This window comes from Dasypus novemcinctus, chromosome 9 (assembly GCF_030445035.2).
Source record: "Dasypus novemcinctus isolate mDasNov1 chromosome 9, mDasNov1.1.hap2, whole genome shotgun sequence".
Taxonomy (NCBI): domain Eukaryota; kingdom Metazoa; phylum Chordata; class Mammalia; order Cingulata; family Dasypodidae; genus Dasypus; species Dasypus novemcinctus.
In genome coordinates this window covers 58,346,339-58,367,712 of record NC_080681.1, presented here as the reverse complement: position 1 = coordinate 58,367,712, position 21,374 = coordinate 58,346,339, and the positions used below count along the sequence as shown (strand labels likewise).

Sequence of the window (21,374 nt, the reverse complement as noted above, 5' to 3'; positions counted from 1 at the left end):
GCCATATCCACAACTGCAGGAGGCTTTAAGTATCATACATTGTCATCACTTTTTCTTTTGCATCAAGGAGAATATTTTGCAATTTCCTGGTCATGACAGGAAGCTTGGCTTCCAAAGCTTCAACCTTTCTAAAAGGAGCTGTGTTAATAGACTTTAACCTGCACCTGTATTGCTTTGCTTTATGAAGACGAAAGCTGTGACCAGACCACATATTGCTGGTGACTCTCTCCTTTTGGGTACACCAACTTGTAGCATCAAAGACACTGATTCCTGCAACCCACTCACCTCACAGGTTCACTATAATAACAGATATAAAGGTATATCATAAACCCACAGTAAGTATAATGTAAGTATCACTTGTTTTTGTTTTTGTTATTGTTTCTGCATGTTAAGTAAAGTTTAAAAAGCATTAGTGGGGAAGCAGATGTGGCTCAAACAATTGGGTGCTCACCTAATACATAGGAGGTCCTGGGTTCAGTTTCCAGAGCCTCCTAAAAGAAGACATGCAAGGTGGCAAGCTGACATGACAGGTTCACAAGATGATGCAACAAGATGATGCAAGGAGATAACACAACTAGGAGGCACAATGAGGAAACTCAATGAGAAACACAACAGGCAGGGATTGGAGGTGGCTCAAGCAATTGGGTGCCTCCCTCCACATGGGAGGTCCTGGATTTGGTTCCCAGTGCCTCCTAAAAAAGAAGGCAAGCAAATACAGAGAGCACACAACAAACAACTAATAGACACAGAGAGCAGACAGCAAGCACAAACAACAAGGGGGTGGGGAGAAATAAAATAAATCTTTAAAAAATAAATAAAATTTTTAAAAAAAACATCAGTGATCCCCCACTGTCATCTCCTGAATATATAAGTTCCAATTAGGAAGACTGTGGTTATGGCATGCCACGGAATGGAAACTTGCTGGGTCCAAGAGGGGCACCTTTTCTCCATTAAGATTCATGCAGCAGCATTGTAACACACCTTCACAATCATCTCTTTCACTCAATATGTGAGTGCAGGTGAAGACCATCAAATGCTATGTGATATTTATATTACAAATCATAAACTTTATTTTTCAAAATGCTCTTCTGAAGAACAGGTCTTACTTTTCTTTCTCAGGAAATCAGACTTCAAAACATCACTTAAATTATGGTTAGCCTTACAATTTTATACAAGGTTTAAGGGAGGTCGTAAAAAGATGAAATTCATATCATATGTAATGCAGGAAAATAGATAATTGTAACCTGCTCATTTTCTGTTTTTCCCCCTTGGGTTGTGCTTGTCTCAACTGTTGATTTATGTGGATTACTACCATTTTATCTGACAGCAAAATAAATAATAGAAACCAGAAGGAAGGAAGCATTAGGAATAAATTTATTTTTCCCATGACTCAAATGCCTAACTCCTCTGAGAATTACAGCTTCCTGTGAAAAGATGAATAGACCCCAACTCCTGAATCCATTAGGTCCCTCTTGCCTTAATGTGGAGGCTCAATGAAGCCAATTTTTATTGCACTACTTAAGTTCCTAAGGCAGATCTGAGACACATAATTATAAAATCATTCCTATTACATATCTTAGTGTAAATGCTTTTGCGATTTGATTTTAAAACCTTTATTTGATGTAGGCATTTTCAAGAATGTTTTTTTCAGGAATTGGTGACTAGATTCTATACGAACTTGGAAAAAATCCAGCTACCTATTCCCATTTAACCAGAAGAGTTGTTTTTATCTGTTTCACTTAAAAAAGTGTCTTGATAGTTTCCTCAGCAAAAACATTTTTGAAAACCATTGGTCTAATGTAGAGTTGTCCACAATAGATATATAAAGTAAGCCACAAATATGAGCCACATCAATGCTTTTAAATTGTCCAGAATGGGCATAATTTTTTAAATAGTACAAAGAAACATGTGAAATTGATTTTAATAATATATTTAATTTACCCAATATATTTAAAACACTATTTCAACATACAATCAATATGAAAATTATTAATGATATATTTTAACTTCTGTTTTTTTATGCAACTCTCAAACTCTGGTGTTTATTTTATGCTTACAGTACATACCAGTTTGGATTTACCACATTTCAATATCCCAACAATCCCTTGTAAATTAGTGGCTAATATACTGGGTAGCACAGTTCTAGTACTTTATACTTTCTGAGGGTCTTCCACGTATATGTTCTCATTTAAACTGCATATATATCATCATTGCAGTGCCCACTGTTGGTTGACTACCCATCATCCATTCTCCTCTTTCTCCTTCTCAACAGCACATCTAGTTTCATTGGAGCCTAAGTGCTTCAGGACTGACCCCAACCATAGCTTTAGGAAAGACCTAAGTCAGTGATGGGCATGTGATGCAATTCTAACCAAGGAGATCCAAGAGGAAGTCTGCTGAGGGCATCTGGGACATTTCCTCATTTCTTAGAGAGAACCACAGAAGTAGTTTTTCTCTTCCAATGGCCCTACCACCTGAGGGGAACAAGCCATAGGATGAAACCAATGCAGTAGATTGCAAAAGAGATGAGATGAGCCCTGATGACAATGCCAAGCCTCTAGATCAACCAACTCTGAAGGCCACCCTCTTTCTGGAGTGAGGTTATGGTTTTATTCCAGAGCTACTACATCACACCATCTCTAATTAACACAAAGAACAATCTAAATACAGTGAAACTTAAGAGCATCTTCTGAAACCTTATGCTTTTCTCTTTCTTTGTTTTTACTGTTTGCTCATTGTTGCTAAAATCCCTACTTGTTTCATTGTTATTCCCGAGTATCTTCCCAAACATCCTTTTTGTTTTTTTCTTCATTGGACACCAGGCATGTCAGCAGTTGTTTCATAGTGCTCCCACATACTGTTTCTAGTTAACTTCTCTCTTCCATTAATGCTAGTTCATAGTCGGCTATGCTAGTTCATAGTCTCTCCCAACCTTGTCCATACTAAAGATATTTTCTATTTGTCTAGAATTTTCATTACTAACAACAATGTGGAAACTGAGTAAAAATAACAAATAGGAAGGAAGACATAATTGTTAAAAATACTCAAGTTTTACTGTATAAATAATTACTCATTAGATACAAGTTACAGTAGTGGCTTTGTAATAAAAAAGATTTTGGTTCAATCTGCACATACCATTTATCAGCTGTGGGTCATAAAGCAAGCTGGTTACCCAGCTAAGGTTCATTTTTTATGGAAAACGCTGGGGATAAATATCACTTACCTTGCAGGATTTATGTGAAGATTAAAAGCTACCTAATATATGTAAACCTCTGAAGCTAATTTATACCCTGATCTGCTTCCAAACTTTCTGTGCTTGTTACTTTATCACAACTTCCTTTCTTAATTCATTCTACAACCATTTACTGAGTGGCTGCTAGGGGCCAAGAAGATCTGTAAACAAATAAGGCAAGGTCTCTGCTCTTAAGCGTTTACATTTTATGGGTGGCTCTGATAAATTGATGTACATTAACAAAAAAGAGGCTGTTTTATGGCAGTGGATTGAAAAAATAGAATCTAGAATTAGACAAATCTAGATTTGAATACTGGCTTTGTTTCATTTTAACTTGTGACTACAGGAAAGTTACAAACATTTCAAAAGCTATCCCCTAAAAATGTTGAAAGGGCAATATGATTTATGTCTGTAAAATGCTTAGCACAGTACCTTTGTAAAGTAAGCATTCACCTTCCATGAACCATCCTCACTGCCATTATTATAAATTTGTACAAAATTAAGTGCTAAGGTAAAGGTATGCAGAGGTAGAGAGGTGAGGTGGTAGATTGAATCATGTTCCCCATAAAGGCATGTTCAAGTCCTATCTCCCATCCCTGTGGGTATGGACTCATTTGTAAATAGCATCTTCAAAGATCCTATGTAGATGAGGTCAAACTGAAACAGGGTGGGCCTTAATCCATATGACAAAGTTGTTCTAAGCAGAGAAATTTTAATACAGTCAATAGAAGGAGGAGACAGAGAGATCGCCATGTGTTGAAGGTAGACATGCACCAACAAGCCAAGGAACCCCCCAAATTGCAGCAAGCCAGCGCAAGAACACTACAAACTCTGGAAGAAAGCGTGGCCTGGAGATATCTTGAAGTTGAACTTCTACCCTCCTAACTCTGAGCCTATAAATTCCTGTTGTTTAATCCAACCAGTTGTGATATTTGTCATAGCAACCCTGGCAAGCTAAAACAAGGGGCATCTAAATCAGTCTCCAGGACCATGGAAGAGCTCCCCCAACAGCTGATGCACATGGAGTTTTGAAAGACAGAGAGTTCACACTTCTAAGTGTGAAATTGTGTGAATCATCCTGGGAACTGTGAACTGATTTTTATGACTAAAGTAAAGAGTGCTGAGGGAAGGACTGTAAGTGTGGCCACATCCAAGAAGATCTTAAGGGTTAAACTAAAGAACCCAAAAGTTTTTAAATTGGGGGGAGAAGATGCTAGAAAGTAACATGGCTGAATTCCAGATGAGAAAGTCACTGTGTTCAAACTGAGGTTCTCAAAGACTCTGTCTTTATTCCATAATTATTAGCAAGGAAGATGAAAGTAGGTTTACAAGAATCCCAATTGCACTGTGTTATGCTGGAAGTTTCAAAACTGTCAAAACAAATTTTCTAAATCTGAGTAGAGTCAAACACTTTCTCGCTAAGAAGAGAGAGCTCAATAAACAGTTTTATTTGTTTTATAAATAGTGTAGTGCAAAGAATAATATTTGTGAATCATGCTTGTTGAAATATGTTTGCCTAGTAAAACTTTATCATTAAATGCAAGTGGCCTGAGCTTGAACACACAGCACTGCATGAAATTGATGCCGTGCCTTTACAAAAAACAAAACAAAACAAAAAAAAACACTTTCTAAACTGTAAGATCTGCAGTGACTGGAATCTTTTTACACATTATTATAGGGCAAGTGAAAACCCTTGTCACCTTCCTCAGGGAATTCCAGAATATGTTTCCTAGAAACCAAAGCTCCTTAAGAATGCCAATCAATTAATGAGTCAATGGAGATTCTGCAGGAAATCTTTAATCACAGTGGTTTTCTGACCTGGGCAGTTTCTATCTTGATTATTTTCAATCTTTTCTTTTTTGCAAAATATTTTCAATAGTGATTTGAAAATATTGTAATAGGCTAATAAGGAGGAGACAACCTATATGAAACAGAGCATTGTAGTATAAAAAACCCCAAGGATCTACCAATTAGTAGGTATATGAGACTAGGGAAAGTTATATAATCTTTTGAGTCTTCATATATGCAACTGAAAAATGGGGATGAAAAACACTAAGCTCATAAATTATTGTGAAAATTAAATTAGATAATAAATGTAAAGGATTTAATATTTCTTGCAGTAATTCTCAAGTACTTGCACATAGTAGGCATTCATTAAATATAAATTCTTTTACTCTTCCCTTCTTTGCTTTTTAGGTCTCTTCAGCTTCCTCTCCACCAGTCTCACTGCCACTCCATCTCCCTAATAGATACATATGTGTGCAAGTTTGGGAGAAATTTCTCTATACTTTGGGAGGGAGACAAATAACCACACTTACTTCCCACTGTCACCTCCCACTTAAAAATCCAGATACCAGAGACCCCTGATCCTTCTTCTACTGACACCTTGTTTTATCCGGGGGATCAATAACCCAAGCTAGAGCAAATAGCTATCCCCAGAACTCTGAATCTGGAGAAAGTGACACAAAGAAAGAGTGAGCTTTGTTCATTACAGAGGCATGCAGCAAACTTTTGCAACATGACTTTGACAGTGTGGCCTGAAGCTTGGCATTCAGAACATTCTAGATCCTGCCTTTCTTCCAATGCTGGTGTGCCAGGTTTCTATAGATGCTGTGCACACCCCACCCCACCCCCATCCCATATCCTTCTAACATATACCCTTTGGGCCTGGAGTCCGATTTTGTTAGATTTTGTTATTTTTACGATCAGGAACCATGTGCAGGGAGGAGACTAGAGCTCTGAGCGCTCATGAAACACTTCCTGAAATTGATCCACAGCATAATTTTATTAGAAATAGATGCTAGAGAACAAATTTTCAAAATGTTCCCTAATGTATCTTATAGAACAAATGCTAATATTAAGAAATGTACTTTCTTGATTCAGGCAAATCCTAAATCTATTCTTGGAGAATATTACTACCACTAAATAAATTCAAAAATTGCCACTCATCCTTTTGACCAATGAAACAGGTATTGATTTATAAAGAGTAAATCAGTTGCCAGATTAACATCAAACTCAGACTGCAAGTCACCCTTCATAGAAAAACCAAGAAATAACTTTTTCTTTCTCTGGCCCCACACTAAGGTGCTAATGTGGTATTTATGGACTTGGAGCCTCATACAGCCACCTCTGTTACACTGGAAACCTCACATTAAAAGCTTTACTCACTTCGGGACAACTCCCTGAATCCAAATATTTTTCATGGTTTAGCAAAACTCATATTCATCTCTGAAGATGAAGTAGAGTCTTGACATTCTACATCATCTATGGCTGTTTCTTGTATTCACAAAACAAAAAATTTTTTAAAGAAATAAAGAAGGATAGAAAAGAAAGAAGGGAGAGAGGGAAGGGGAGGGAGGAAGGAAAAAAAGTAAAGATATAGGATGTTGCTTCAAGATGATATATTTACTAAAATCTTTGATTTGCTATGAAAGGAAAAGTAAAATGCTATATGCAGATCGTAAGTGTGAACATATTAGTTTCGAGCTTTGAAAAAAGAACACAGGGTCTGGCCAATGAGCTGCAATGTTATGTCTTCAGTTGACTCCTTAGATTCAGAGCCTGAATTCAGAATTCTGATAAATGACAAGAATTCAAAGGCAGAGACCGAGTCCTGGCTTCAATCTTCAAGAAGCCTAATTCCAATCAACACTTCTGCAATTTAAGCAATTTGTATAAATCATCAGTTCTCTTTCCACTCCGCCTCCCCCCCCCTTTTGAAAAGCTAGTTTGTATTAGGTTTCTGTTGCTTGCAACCAAACAATCCTGATTTTAAAAGTAGGCAATATTAGTTTCAGAATTACTTCCACAGTTTAGGAGAAGTGGAGACACACAATACCAGGATCTGGTTTAACCAGAACAACCACAATGAACTAAATTCCTTCTGTGAAATTAGCTTGGTCTGGTCTGGATCTTCTTCTGGAGATCATGATTCTTATGACATCTTATTTCATAAGCAAACTTACTTTGTCAAATTCTGTGCTTTTGCCTGACTGCTCTGAATCATCTCTCATGGGAAAAAAACACCTATTAGATAGAACTTATATCCTGACTCTGCACAAACTTGAAGCAGCCACTTCTTCTTAAGGGAGCCAAATGGAAAGAAATTTGTGGACAGTTCCATAAACCCCTAGAACTCCTCTCGAACAGGTGGCCACCTCACTGCCAGAGTACCCAGAAAGGAAGGGAGGCCCCTACATCTCATCAGAATCACAGGATAGGGATTAGGGATATTTCAGAACATTTTGTACACCCTGTCTCCAAATCCCTTTGTAAATTCTCCACTCCGGTCTCCACACTCAGCTGTCCTCTCTCACCTAGAAGACTACAACAGCCTTCTAACTGGTCTCCCCACTCCCACTCTTGCCTTCCTACAATCCAGTCTCCACACAGCTGCCAGAGGATCTTTTAAAAAACAGAAATCCAATAATCTCACTCCCCTGCTTCCAACCTTCCGTTGGGTCTATTAGAATAATATCGAATACCCTTGATATGGTCCTATGTGATCCAGCCCCGCCATCCCCTCTGACCTTATTTTACAACACTATTCCCTTCGCCCATTCTCACTTCACTTTGGCCATCCTGGCCTTCTTTCCAACCCCTGAACACACCAAGTGAGATTTTTTTGCTGTTCCGGCTGGCTGGAATTTTCTTCCCTGCAGGATTCTCGAATGGTTCTTTGCTTTCATTCAGGTCTCAGTTTAAATGGTATCTCTCAGGGGCATCTTCCCTGAAACAAACCAATCTACAAAAGCGCCCCAGGCTCTCTCTATCACATCATGTGGCTTTACCACTGTTTATTTCTTAACTGCATTAATCACAACCTGATTTCTAGTTTATTTAGTTGTTCACTGACTTTATCCTTTCACTAGAATGTAAGTTCCCTAAGAGCATAAAGCTAGTCTATCTAATTCACTGCTGTACCTCAAGCACCTAAAACAGAACCTGACACATAGTATGTGCCCATTGCATTCACTGAAGGCATGAACAGGTTAGTGAATACTAAATGGACCCAGGGCTCTCACTGCTTAGAGGGGCTGCACCAAATCTTGGATTGTATTTCAATCTTTCTCTCCCATTTCTCGGCAAGCTCTAGTCTTTTCCCCATTTCCCAAATAAATTACTTTTACTGGCGTAACTAAAAAATATAAAAATAGAACAAAAAATAAATGGATCCAAGTTTTGTTCTTATATTCAAAATTGACAATGGAAAATTGCTTTTTTGAGTTACAGTATCAAGTTTTGCCAGGAAATCATTTGATAGACAATACATTTCTTGAAGACAAGGGCTATGTACCTGACACATAACTGATATTCAATAAATGTCCATTAAATGAATTAATAAAACATGACACCTGACCCTGACACTGTCAGGATAATTTCATGTTATTTTCCTGCTCATAAACTTAGTGAAATTCCTTGATATTTAATAAAGAAGCACAGCACCATATAACTTTAAAAATAAAAGATATTGCTAATTAAATTTAGTATTGATCCACACAACCCAAGGACTAGAATTAGCACAATGGAAGCAAGCAAAAGGGAAGACAGACTCCAAGCCAATCAACATAAGGAATTCTTAATAGAAAGAATAATATAAGATGAATTCAGCTACTTCCAATGGCATGGAAGGAAGAGCTTGGCCTTTGAATCCTGCTTACCATTTATTAGTTCTGTTACCTTGAACACACCAGTCAGCCTCTTTAAGATTTGGTTTCTTCATTATCTGTAAATTAGAGATAATAATATCTCCCTCATAGGTATGTTGTAAGATAGGTGTGATAAAGAGCCCCAAACAGGCTTTGACTCAGGAAAAAAAACCTTTAAATAAAACAAAGTTAAAAGTTTGACAACTTGGCCAAGGACATTCTGGAAAGAGAACATTCATTAGATGAGTTGTGTTACTACATACTTCATGTACTCAGAGGCTTTATAACATAAATCCTCTTATTTTACAGAAAAGAAACAGAAATATAGAAAAGCAATACAACTTGCCCCAAATGAAATACAAATACTTCAAGGCAATCTAACAATGTGCTCCTCCTTCCCTTACCCTCCAATCTCCATTGGACTCAATAGTTCTCAATATTCTCAAACATACATTACCATTCCCAGTATACCTGGCTCCACTCTGCACGGATCTCACCCTCCCAATTCTATGTCAAGTTATATCCCTCCTCTCTTTTAAGGCAACACTTAAAACACGACTCCAGGTAGTTTTTCCTCATCAACTTCTCTACATTATCCATCCTCAGTATTCAAGGGCTCTGATACCCTGCCCCCTCTAATCCATAAGGCAACCTGAGCGATCCTCTTAAAATATAAAGCAGATCAAATCACTCCTCACTCAAAGCTTTTAGTTGCTTTCCATTGTACTTAAGGCAGAAATCTAAACCCCCAAACAAAAATGACAAAGTTCTTTTTGTGTGATCTATTTATCTTTTTTTAAAAAGACAATTTTAAAAAAAGGGAAAAAAATGACAAAGTTCTGCATTATCCAGCCCCTGTCTACCTTGCTAGCCTCAGCTTGAAGTTGTTTTCCCTTTTACTCACTCTAATCCATCCATCTGCCTTTATTTCAGGTCCTCTAGTGCTTCCAGCTCTTTCCTACCTTCATACCTTCGCACGCTGCTCTTTCTTCCTTGAAACCTCATCTTTCAAGACTTATCATAAAGGAAATTTTCTCTGAGAGGACCTCCCTAACCAACCCAACCCCCACTAATGCATCAAGAGTATTCCTCTTTGACACTCTGACAAAGCACCTTTTTCTTGCCTTCATAACATGCCCATCATTTTAGTGATATACGTAAGCAGATGCTGAGAGCTGCCCCTACTTCTCTGTCACGTGGACAGAGTAAGTCACAGTAGAGCAGATGTTATATAAGGAAAAATCACTTACTCTGGTAAAGGTAGAGAGAGTAGGTATTTACATAGTGGAAATTTCTGTGGTATAACAAAGGATAATCCACCCGACACTCCTAGTATGTACAGTTGGTTGCTAGGGAAGAGGTGGACCATTATGCTTCTGGAGTCTTCTAGGAAAGAAGAGACCAAGAATCTAATCTCTTTTCCCCAAGATTCGAAGCCAAGAGATTTGGATCCAAATGACTTTGGCCACATTCACTAGAGGGAAAAGCCATGGAATGTCTTTGAAAAAATTCATTGGAAGAGAAATGCCAACTTCACAGGGGGTGATCTAAGTACAACCCAGAGTCAAAGGACACAAGAGGAAGAGCCGGTTTCTGGAACAATATGTGGCTTGAGGCCGACCAGCCTGTGGTTCCATAGACCCCAGCACAGTGGTTGTGCTTTTTGGAATTATGGCCGAGCATTACGGCATGAATTATGGGTGTGAACTCACATACACTCCAATGATGATGGAGCCCAAGCACTGAGCCGCTATAGCGTGAGCAGGCACATGTTCAAACAGGGGTACCACAGCAGCAAGTAAGAGCACGTAATAGCCCACAGACTGGTTACATGTATTTATTGGAATGGTTATTTGATTACTGCCTGTCTACCTTAGTAGACTGAAAGCTTCATGAAGGAAGGTGGCATGTCTGTTTCACTTATCATTGCATTTGCTACCAAGTATAGCTTCACAGGATGCACACTGCTCACCTCCAAGGAGTGCCATTCATGTACTATAATGTAAATAGTGCCCCAACCATTAAATATTGCTCAACGTTACAACCACATGAGTCAGCTGTGATTACCACTGTACTGCCAAGGTGAGTAGGCACATAACACACACTCAACTAACACAGAATGATTGGATAAAAGAATTAGTAATTTACTTTGTATACATTTTTTATGCTTCTTCCTAAGAAGTCTTTGAATGTTTTCCCCCACAGAGACCATTTTATCTATTTAGAACAGGAAGTTATAACTGAAAGGGAGTCTAGAGTTGATAAACATTTTATCTTACTGATGAGGAAAGGACAGAACAGCAAGATAAAGTGACTTCCATCGTGTGATGCAAAGCCAAGACAAGGACTCAGGCCTCTTGCCATCTAGGTCCTTATTCTCTTTGTGGCCCTCATCTGCCTCCTTCATTGACTTTCTTTTATTCTTCTCATGAAACAGAGAGCAGTGCTCACAAGTCAGGGATCATTTAGTCAATAACTGGCCTTTGCTGGATGCTGTGGCACAGGTTAATCTAGGGAAATACTGGATGGGAGGTATCTGCCAGAAGCCCCAACCCATACAAGGTGGTTCATAGCAGGAAGTTATCAGAGAGATTTCATACATCAGGATAACAATTAAATCTTCACTTCTGTGAATTCCCAAAAATGCATCTTATCTTTTACAATTTCTCTTCCACCATTTTCAACACTAACAATGTCCTTTTTTTCAAATTTTCATGAATCGTACCAACAGGAACAATGACATTTATTAAATATTCTGAAAGAGGAACAAAAGATATACAGACAAAATCTACTTTCAGGAAATATTAAAGGATCAGTGAAAAGTGTATTTTTAAAATTATACTGGATTTTCTTTTGGATTAGTAATTGCTTAAAATAAATAGGCTTCCAGCTTATATTAGTCAGCTAAAGTAGTGGTGATGCAAAGTACCAGGAATCTGTTGGATTTTATAAAGGGTATTTATTTGGGGTAAAAGCTTATGGTTACCAGGTCCTAAAGCACAAGTTACTTCCCACACTAAAGTCTGTTGCCACGTGTTGGAGCAAGATGGCTGCCAGTCTCTGTAAGGGTTCAGGTTTCCTCTTCCTTCTAAGGCTCCTTGGTCCCAGCTCCTTCCAATCTCAGCTGTAGGTTAGCATAAGCCTTGTCTCTCCACCTGGGCTCATTTCTATTCAGGCTTTCTCAGCTTTCAGGACTCTGGTCTCTTCAGCTGCAAACTATCAGGCGAATGTTTTGGCTCTCTCCCTAGGACGCCAGCATCCAAAATTAAACTCTCTATATTCTCCTTCTCTGTGTGTTTACTCCCGTGTGAGAGTCTGTTTTATCCTCACCAAGAGGGTGGGGACTCAACCTTGCACAGCCTAAAGATGTGGTCAAATAAAAGCCCTAATCTTGATTTAATAAAATAAAACTGAACCTCTAATCTAACACAATCTAATATGCCCAGAGGAACAGACCAGTTTACAAGCACAATCTAATATCTATTTTTGGAATTCATAAACAATATCAAACTGCTACACAGCTCCAACTTGATCTTTTCCTTTTGTATTACTAAGATCTTTTATAATAGGAATGCTATTTGTATAGGATTTAACTTGCATGTATATTACATGACTTTTACTAAATTAGTAGCTAAGTCATGAATAATCAAGGTTTCATTTCTATCTCTACTACCATTTTTCTTTCCTGACTTATGGCCCTTCAAACACCTATCATAAAAAAAGTGCTGATAAAATAATGTGTGGATTTTGAACAAGCACCAGGATCAGCCACTGAAATGTCACCCAAGAGAATGTCTGGGAAGGCCACCAGATGGAAAAAAACAGCACTTTGTTCCATTTGTAGGATACAAATAGTATTAATGCCTTGTAAAGCTGTGTGAGGCAGTTTACAACTCTATGATTCTCAATATTTGGCCTTATTTATAACCCGTGTAAACTCAATTCTTGTCTGTGAGTCAGTGGCAGAGATTCAGTTCAGCCCCAACAATTCTCGTCACCTGCGAAGGGATAAGACAACTGATACACAGGCTTTAGCCTTAAGGGGCTTGCAAAATGGCCTGACCTAGGCCAATAACTAGATGCACAATTAACTCAACTCAAACATTCACTAGATAACAGGTGTATACACACAAAGAACATTGTGGCAAAGACCTGGCCTGGAGAGAGCAGGCAGGAGAGGATGTGAAGGCAGGAAGGGCATGAGTACAAGTCTAAAAGAGAGGAAAGGCTGTTAAGGTGGGAAGGGGCACAGCTCACTGCAGAAGATAAATCCTCCCCCTCTGAAGGCCATGGAGGAGAAGGGCATTCTAGAACAGTGACAGAAGTCTTCAAAACATGTGGTTCACTCAGTGCATGCTACCTGGTCTTACAACCAAAGCAGTAAGGGTATAAGGTGGGGGAAAGAAGGAATTCAGAAAGGAGTTTGGGAATTGATCACAAAGGACCTTTCGCTCTTTGCTAGAAGGATGAGTTTTTCTGGAGATAGTGGGCTCTTCTTCTAGGTTTAGAGGAAAGGGGAGATTGGATCTAATATGGTTTGGGTTTAGAGAGCTAATTCATAGCTGTGAGGGGTAATGGATTCAAGTGCTGGGAGAATGCAGAAGAGAAATGGGTGGGATGAATTACAATACACTGTAAAAATTCATACCCATGCAGTTTACCATTTTTCTTATTTTATTTTTCGAAAAGTTACATTGTCCACATTTTTTTTCCTAGTGAACTGTATCTAATCAAGCTGTGAAATTCCACTTTCCTCTTTTCTCCGGTTTCCTAGGTGGAAAAATCTATCTCAATATAAGAAGTCAACACTATTATCCAGTAAGACATCATTAGAGAGACTTATCCCTAATATGGAAGAAATATTTCCAGTTTGCTAAAGGACTCAGTAATAAAGCATTTTCATAGCAATTTACACTTCCCAATTGTTCTCACATACATCTACCTTATTGCTTTTTATGACAACGCTGTGAAATGGGTTGGGTAGGTGTTTTATGCCTATTATATAATTCACAAAGGTATCAAGTGAAATTGTCTAAGGTCACAGAAGTAATTGCTGAAGCATCTGGAACCAGAGCCTATTCTCTGATTGATGTGCTCAGGCAGCCAGTCAGTATGCATGCATTGAGCACATGATGTATGAGCAATTTTGACAGTTCCTGAGAAGAGAAGAGTGCATAAGATAGTGTATTTGCCCTCAGGAAGTCTAAGAGAATAGAAAGATAATGAACTTTTAGGTCCCAAGAATTGTGACTCAGACTAGAACAGGGAATTGCATGGTGCCGTGGAAGCAAACGAACACAACCTAACCTGGAAAGGATTAAAGGAGGTTTTCCTAGGAAGTGACATCTAACTTTGCCAATCCAAAAGGACTGATTGTTTGGCAGATACTGTTGAATGACTAAGGAGTGGAGTAGCAAGGGGAGAAATGGACAGATAAGTATTATGAGTAAAACAATCTGCATGAAATCACAGAGAACTTCCATTCCACAGTGTATGTTGTGTATGTGGATATATTGGACAGCTAATCATCTCTTTAACTACACACACACATATACACATTCTGCATATTTCTATCTAAGAATGGTTTATGAAATCCTTGCAGAAGCCTCAGGGTTACAGCCGGTGCAGATGGCAGGAGTTCCAAGCCGGCAGCAGCCAATGCTCAGTGGGGTATAAATGGCCCAGGCAGGTCAACCAGGGAAAACACCAAGTGGAATACAAACAAGCATTAAGTCAGCTTCAAAGCATCCCTACTGGCAGTGAGAATGGCTGGCAACCTCCACCCTCAGGGGCTCTTTGTAGAACTGAGCATGACCATCACGACCTTTGCCCAAGGCTGACCTAGGTGGGTACAATAAAAGAACACGGGCTTTTAGCAACAGACAAACCCCAGCTCCACTACTGACTAGCAATGTGACCTTGGGCAAATGACCCAATTTTTCTGAGCTTGTTTTCTTATCTGTAAAGTGGGAATGATAATACCTACAACTCATGGGGTTGTTGTGAGGATTAAAATTTAAAAATGAAAGTAAAACAGCAGAGTATGTGGAATAATGGACATCAATAAGTGGTAGTTTTTACAAATAATAAAGAATGAATTACCATGTGTTCTGTGAAATGTTGATATACGGTGAAGGTATAAGATATAAGGGGAACCCCAAGAAAAATTAGGTTTCTTCTTTGGTTATCCTCTTTAATCTATGAAAGTTGGAATTTTCTAGGGAAAAGGAGGATTTGAGAGACCTTCTACTAACCTTCAAGCATGGCAGGAATTGAACTACAAACTTCTTACTTCTATGACAAGCAATTGAGGGAAATGGGGTCATGAAAACTTGACACGTTTTGCTACAGAGCATAATCAGAGTTGTTAGGCATGAATGAGATAAATGCAACATGCTGGAAGATTAGAAAATGCTACAAAAAGGTAAGGTGTTGTAGGGACGACTTCCACCCCCACAGTGCAAGGCCAGAACTGAAAACTGAAACATGGCACCCAGCGTCGCTCACCTTTCACCCCTCAGAACTCCTCGTTGAATCACAGTCTGTTGCAAATACTTGTAGCTAATATTTCTGAGTGTTATTCCCAAAAAACTGAATCTATGGAAACTTTTTATACTTGAGCAGTTGACCTTTACAGGTTTTTCAAAAGAAAAAGGCCAATGAGTTGCAGTTATGTTAACAACTCTAGACTATCCAAATTTCTTCAACTATGAAGGCTTAAGAAGTGTTTAATTCTTGGCTCTCTCTGATAAACGCAAAATAGAAAGATTCCCAAATCTGTATTTTTAGCTCTGATTTATCTCATTCATCTTCAATTTGTATTGGCCTCTGGATACATCATTCAGATAATTTACCACGGTCAAAAGCCCCAGCCACTAAGGAAGTCCCCGTTCCTACATAACATCAATCAAAAAGTCCCCTTTCCAAATTGCACATTTTGGTTCAATAACCAGGATTCTTCCACATAAGAGAAGCTGAGAATGATATAAATTGAAAAAGATCTTAGCTAACTATTAGTCCTACCTCCGCAATTTATAGGTAAGACGACAAATAACTTGTCAAGGTTGAAAAGCTAGAACTCCTGGCCTCTATCTAAGCCAAACAAATAGACATAAAAACCCTTAAAATAAACTCAGACTCAGATATCCCGAATTGGAATTCTGGTTCTAATATCCTTTATACTCAAGTTCTTCATCTAAATGATGTAAGTTATAATGGCAGTCTTATAGGATTCAGTTAAATGAGGTAATGTATGTAAAAATATTTACCACAGTGTGTAGGACACAGATGATGCCCACTAAATGTATGTTTAATCCATCACTCCTTAAATTGCTCATTTCTAATAACATCAGTTCTCTCTTACCTTTCCTTCCCTGACTCATCTCTTCCACTGTCTCGGCCCTAAGGCCCACTCTTCCTCAGCTGTGAGCTCCAGTTCTGTCATCCCTCTCTTCCTGAAGACCTACTCTGGCAAATTCAGATAGACTCTTTGCTTCTTAGACCAAATGCATTAATTATATGCTATTTTTTGTTTTTCTTTAATTGTTTCATTCATAAATGAGGAAATTCTGCTTCCATGAATAGATTATAACTCTTTGACCAGTTTTTAGTAAGCCTATGTAATGTCCCTCCACAGTGCCTAAAATGTATTGTAGTAAACTCAAAATTGTAAAAAATTCTGAAAATCTCAACTTTCATGAAAACAAATTTCGGAAGTTTTTCCTATAAAACTGATTCACATGTTTAATCATTTTCACTGAAGCAACATCCTGAATATGGCAGGGATTTATTAGCAGAGAATATTAGCAATTGAATAACACTTTTTTATACTGTAAATTAGCGTTACTTTGGTAACATAATCTATATCATATGGGGCATATTAAAGCAACTTCATTGTTCAAAATATTTTAGTGTTTCCTTAAATTAAGGGGAAAAAATCACAACTACATTATAAAATACCTTTTTTAACTGAAGCATCCCTGTTTGCACTTGTGGAGATTGAGTCAGGAATTTGTTCTCAATATTATAGGCAAAAATTCCTAAGGCTGCTTTCATTCTGTTTCAAGGTTATAGATGAAGAAATCTGCTGGTTCCTCATACCTCATTTTACACAATGTTGATAGCTTTCTATTTACTATTTTTAAGATAGCTACAATATTAGCTACCTTTTACCTGTTTGGGAAGTGCCAGGCTTACATAAGTACAAAATACACTCATGGTTTCTTCTGAACAACACTCTAAGGCTATTTCTGCTTCTGGAAATATGCATATGATGCCAAAATAACCAGACTTTTTGTAAGGTTATTTCTGCTTCTTGGAAACTTGCATATTGTGTCAAAATAATCAGAATTTTTGGTAAACCTGGTTCAAAAATAAAATAAAATAATAGTCATAATAAAAAGTGAAACAGATTGCCTTGCTAAGTCAACTGGCTAGTTCCAACAAAATGGCAATGTGATGCTTCAAACGAACAGGGACTGAGAAGTTTAGATCATCTATAATGGTGACATTGTTTCCCACTGTCTCCCTTAAATTGACAACTCACATTGTATTTTACTAAGTTTCGGAGAGAAAAATGGGGGAAAAAAGTGTTTATTTGACCATAGATAAACCTCTGTTCTACTGTTCTAAGTGTTTATGTGGAACTTGCAGTGGTGCATTTTCTTTCTATGCTAATTCTGCTCTAAGTTTTCCAACAGTAACAATTGAAGATTATAGTTGTGATTGCCTTCTGAAGAGAAGACATCAGGGTTTTTTAAGTAAGGGGTTTGGATAATTAGATTAGTATCCTATGCTCAACTCAACAATAGAAAACATATATTTTGTCCATAGCTTGAAAAAGTGTAAAATAATCTCTCGCTTTAACACTAATATACTGAAAATTCAATTCACTAAATTGTAGTGTTTCATTCCTATAATTCTCTAAACTATTAGGAAAGCAATGTTGCCAGTTTCTTTTGCAATTTTGTACTCTAGATGCCTCTGAACATACTCGGAGATTTAATTTCAGCGGTGCATAAACCAAACGATAAAGCCGTTTCCTTTAGTTTGAAAGTATCTATTGTGGAAACCATGAATTTCTTTTTGAAATATGACATGTTGAATTTATTCTGAGTTTAATATTTTTATAAGAACTGAATTAATAAAGTGGCTGATTAATGTTATAAAACAATAAATATTATTTGGTCTCAATTAAACAAATATATTAATTGAGATCAAATGACTAGTTCTCAACATAGACTTGGCCAAACTAAGGTATAATTTTCAGGATCTAAATTCTTCCTAAGGCCACCATACTCATGGTATTAGAATCAAAATTTTCGAATAAAAAACACATAATTTCTTTTCTAGTTGTTTTTTTTTTTTTTTTTTTTGTAAAACTCTAAGTCTAACTAAATGTATGAGCAAGCATTTTTTGCTATGATTTAATTGCCTTTTTCCTTCTAGGACATAAATCACATTATACAACAAACTCAAAGGTGTGGGAATCAAATGACAGTTGTGAAAAATCCAGATACCTTGTTTGCCTTTAAAAGTTATGTTAATTATCACATTTAAATAAAGTGATTATTATTTAAATAAGAACTCTTTTCCCTTCTGTTTCACTCCCTACACAACCAGTTCCTGGACCAGAGAAGTAACTATGTCTAAAATTGGTGATAGTTTTGATAAGCCATGGTAATGACATCAGCCTTAGCTCTAGCTCCTGGAACACATAACTGCGACGGCCACGCAACCACTCACTGGGCAATCGGGTCCCAACATAGCTCTCCTTGTCACCACACATAACTGACTTGGGGCCAAATCTTGTGTTCTAAATGTACAACAGCTGTTAAATACAGGGATTCTTCCTTTATCTGCTTTATCGAATGAAAGGAAGAATGGGGGTAGGGACACCATTTCTATTTTAAAATACAAGGAGTTTAAAACTATTCTTGGGCTGGGTTCTGAGAACTGTTCCTAAGGATTTCTGAGGTTTCACAGAAATCTCTAGATAAAACACCGCAGAGGAAAGCCTTGAAAATGTGGCACGTAAGAATGGGTGTTTAAGCAAGGACATGGAACACGTGGAAACATCACTTGCTCCCAGGCAGTGCGCTGCTGTGGGGAACTGGGCAGTGAGAAACCTGTACATCATATCCCGGGATTGACTGTGACCCAGACCTGTTCTTTGATTGCAACAAAGGCGAACAACGCTGGTCATGGGAGTTGCTGGGATGCTGGGGTTCGATGCACTGACTCAGTTCAAGCATTTCCTAATGGGAAAGTGCCACTCCAGAGGGCTAGGGCTGGCTGCAGAGTCGGGAAGCGTTCGTCTTCTCCGGCCTCCAGTCAGGAGTGAGCGAGGAGCACGCCGTGGCTCAGAAGCAGCAGGAGCGCTGTGCCTGTCGCACGTAGGGTACTTCTATTTCATTCGCCTCAATGGGCGAGTGGGACTCAAAGAAAAAATCCACAGCAACAAGCTACAGTTACCATTGCCATTCTGCTCCCAAAGACTGAAATGATACCTGGCTATCTCCTCCCGTCCCAGCTTAGAATGCGAACGCCTCCAGGATTGCAACCCTGGGGTCTCCATGGGCATAACTGGAGCCTAATGCTTTTCCTAGCATTAAAAGGCCCTCAGAAATTTAAGTGTGGAGATCAACTCTGAAGTCACAGCCAGGACAGCGAGGGCGGAGAGGTCGCCCAAGGCTCTGCAAACATAGCGCTGCAAGCGCAGGTACTTCCAGAAGTTTCCCTTTCCATAGCGCACGCCCACCCTGACCTCCCATTCCCGGGAATTCCCCGGAAACCCGGTAACTACCTACCAGTAGCGGAGACCAACAGACCAAAAGCACGCACATGATCCCCAAGAGTTGGATGGCTGTCTCAGTGGTGATCCGGCCCCACTGGGCGCTGGACTGCGACGCCGTGGCCTTGGCCCGGCAGCGGGACACCAAGGCTTTAATGGTAGCCAGATTGCAAGCGAAGGTGACAGCCAGCGCCGACAGCCCAAGGAAGGCAAAGGTTGAGGCAAAGAAAAGGTTGCCCCAGTTGTGCCAAGAGCTAGTCCCGTTGCCCCCTCCCCCAGTGCTAATGAAGCACCACGTCCCGGGCCACTGGATGGTATATTTTCCCACGCCCATCACAGGCAGCAAGGCGAAGGCGAGCACCGCCAGCCACACGCCGAGCAGCACCGCGCGTGTGGCGCGTGTCTTCATGTGGCTCGCGTACCAGTGCGGCGCCCGGATGGCCAGCGCCCGCTCTACGGCCATGGCACTGGCGATGAAGAGCGAGGATAGCCCGAAGACCGTCATGGTCAGCCCGAAGAACGTGCACAGCCGCCCCGACCGGTCAAAGTACTCCCAGTGCTGCTTGGAGAGATACACTACGATGACCACCGGAGTGGTGAGCAGCTGTCCGACCAGGTCGGTGAGCGCCAGACAGCCGATGCACAGCAAGAAGGACTTCTTGCGCCTGCTCTCCCGGCGCCGGTAGCTCCGCGACACCAGCAGCATGGCCAGCGCGTTGCCCACGAAGCCGGTGATCAACATGGTGATGGGGAAGGCCACGGACACCGAGCCGCACTCCTGGCCCTGCCCCGGGGCGCGCGTGAGGTTGCCGCGCGTGTCGACGGACGGTTCCGGAGCCCACATGCCTGGGTAGGAGAAGTTGAGGCGGGTGCAGAAGGGGGAGCCCACGCCGTCGCCCCGGGTCTCCTTCATGTTGGCTTCGAGGTGAGGAGCGGACGACGCCCGGAGAGCAGCAGCGGGAGCCTGCAGACGCGGCGCGGGTGGCGGCGGAGGTAGGCGGTGACCCGGGCTGGGGCTGGCCTGCCCTCCATGGTGCGGGGCGCGGCGATCGCCGCGCTTGGTTACCCGGACCGCGGCCCCGGCGGCGTCACGGCTTTCAGGCCACTTACGCAGCCCCGCGCCGTCTGCTCCAGGCGGTCTCCCGCTGCGAGCGGCGCGGAGGGGCACTGCCCAGTCTATGAGGCCGAGGGGGGCGGGACGCCCGTGGGTGTGAAAAGTAGAGCGGCGGGAGGAGGGTGGAGAAGTAAGTGCGCGCCACTCCACTCCTGCACGCCCTGGCCGCTTGGTCTGGGAAAGCCCCAACAGGACTCCTCGTGAATCGCCCCCATTTCTGGCGGATCGGCGCGCACTCGCCGCCCTCCCCACCTCCGCCCGCTCCAGGACGCGGCTTTGCTCCTCAGCAGAGGAGCGTTGGTGGACCGCGAGGTCCTACAAAGCTTTACTGGACTTCCCGACCCCAGGCAAACTGCCAAGGAGGACTTGAGTTCCTACTCTATCCGCACTTATGCAGAGACCGCCCTCTTTGTAACTCGGAGAAGTGTAATCACCTGTCCTTGAACAATCTACCCCAGTCATACATAACCCTTTGCACAGCGGAGCTTGAACTTTTCACGTGGGTACCCTGAAGGGACTGTGGGCACGTCAAGCAGGGGATGCACTGAATCTATAAAACATTACATAGTGCCCCGCAGCTTAATAGGC

At 40.4% G+C, this 21,374-nt stretch overlaps 1 protein-coding gene across 2 annotated transcripts in view; it reads right to left on the bottom strand.

The window, feature by feature from the left end:
* Nucleotides 1-21,116, bottom strand: part of PTGER3 (prostaglandin E receptor 3) — a 90,304-nt gene extending 69,188 nt beyond the window's left edge. The window contains exon 1 of one of the 2 annotated variants that reach the window (XM_004483713.5): nt 19,689-21,116. In XM_004483713.5, coding sequence (XP_004483770.1) covers nt 19,689-20,585 — 897 coding nt within the window. In that variant the 5' untranslated portion in view covers nt 20,586-21,116. The remainder of the gene's footprint in view (nt 1-19,688) is intronic. The other variant, XM_071217379.1, reaches the window with a different exon arrangement.
* Nucleotides 21,117-21,374: the final 258 nt, after the last annotated feature.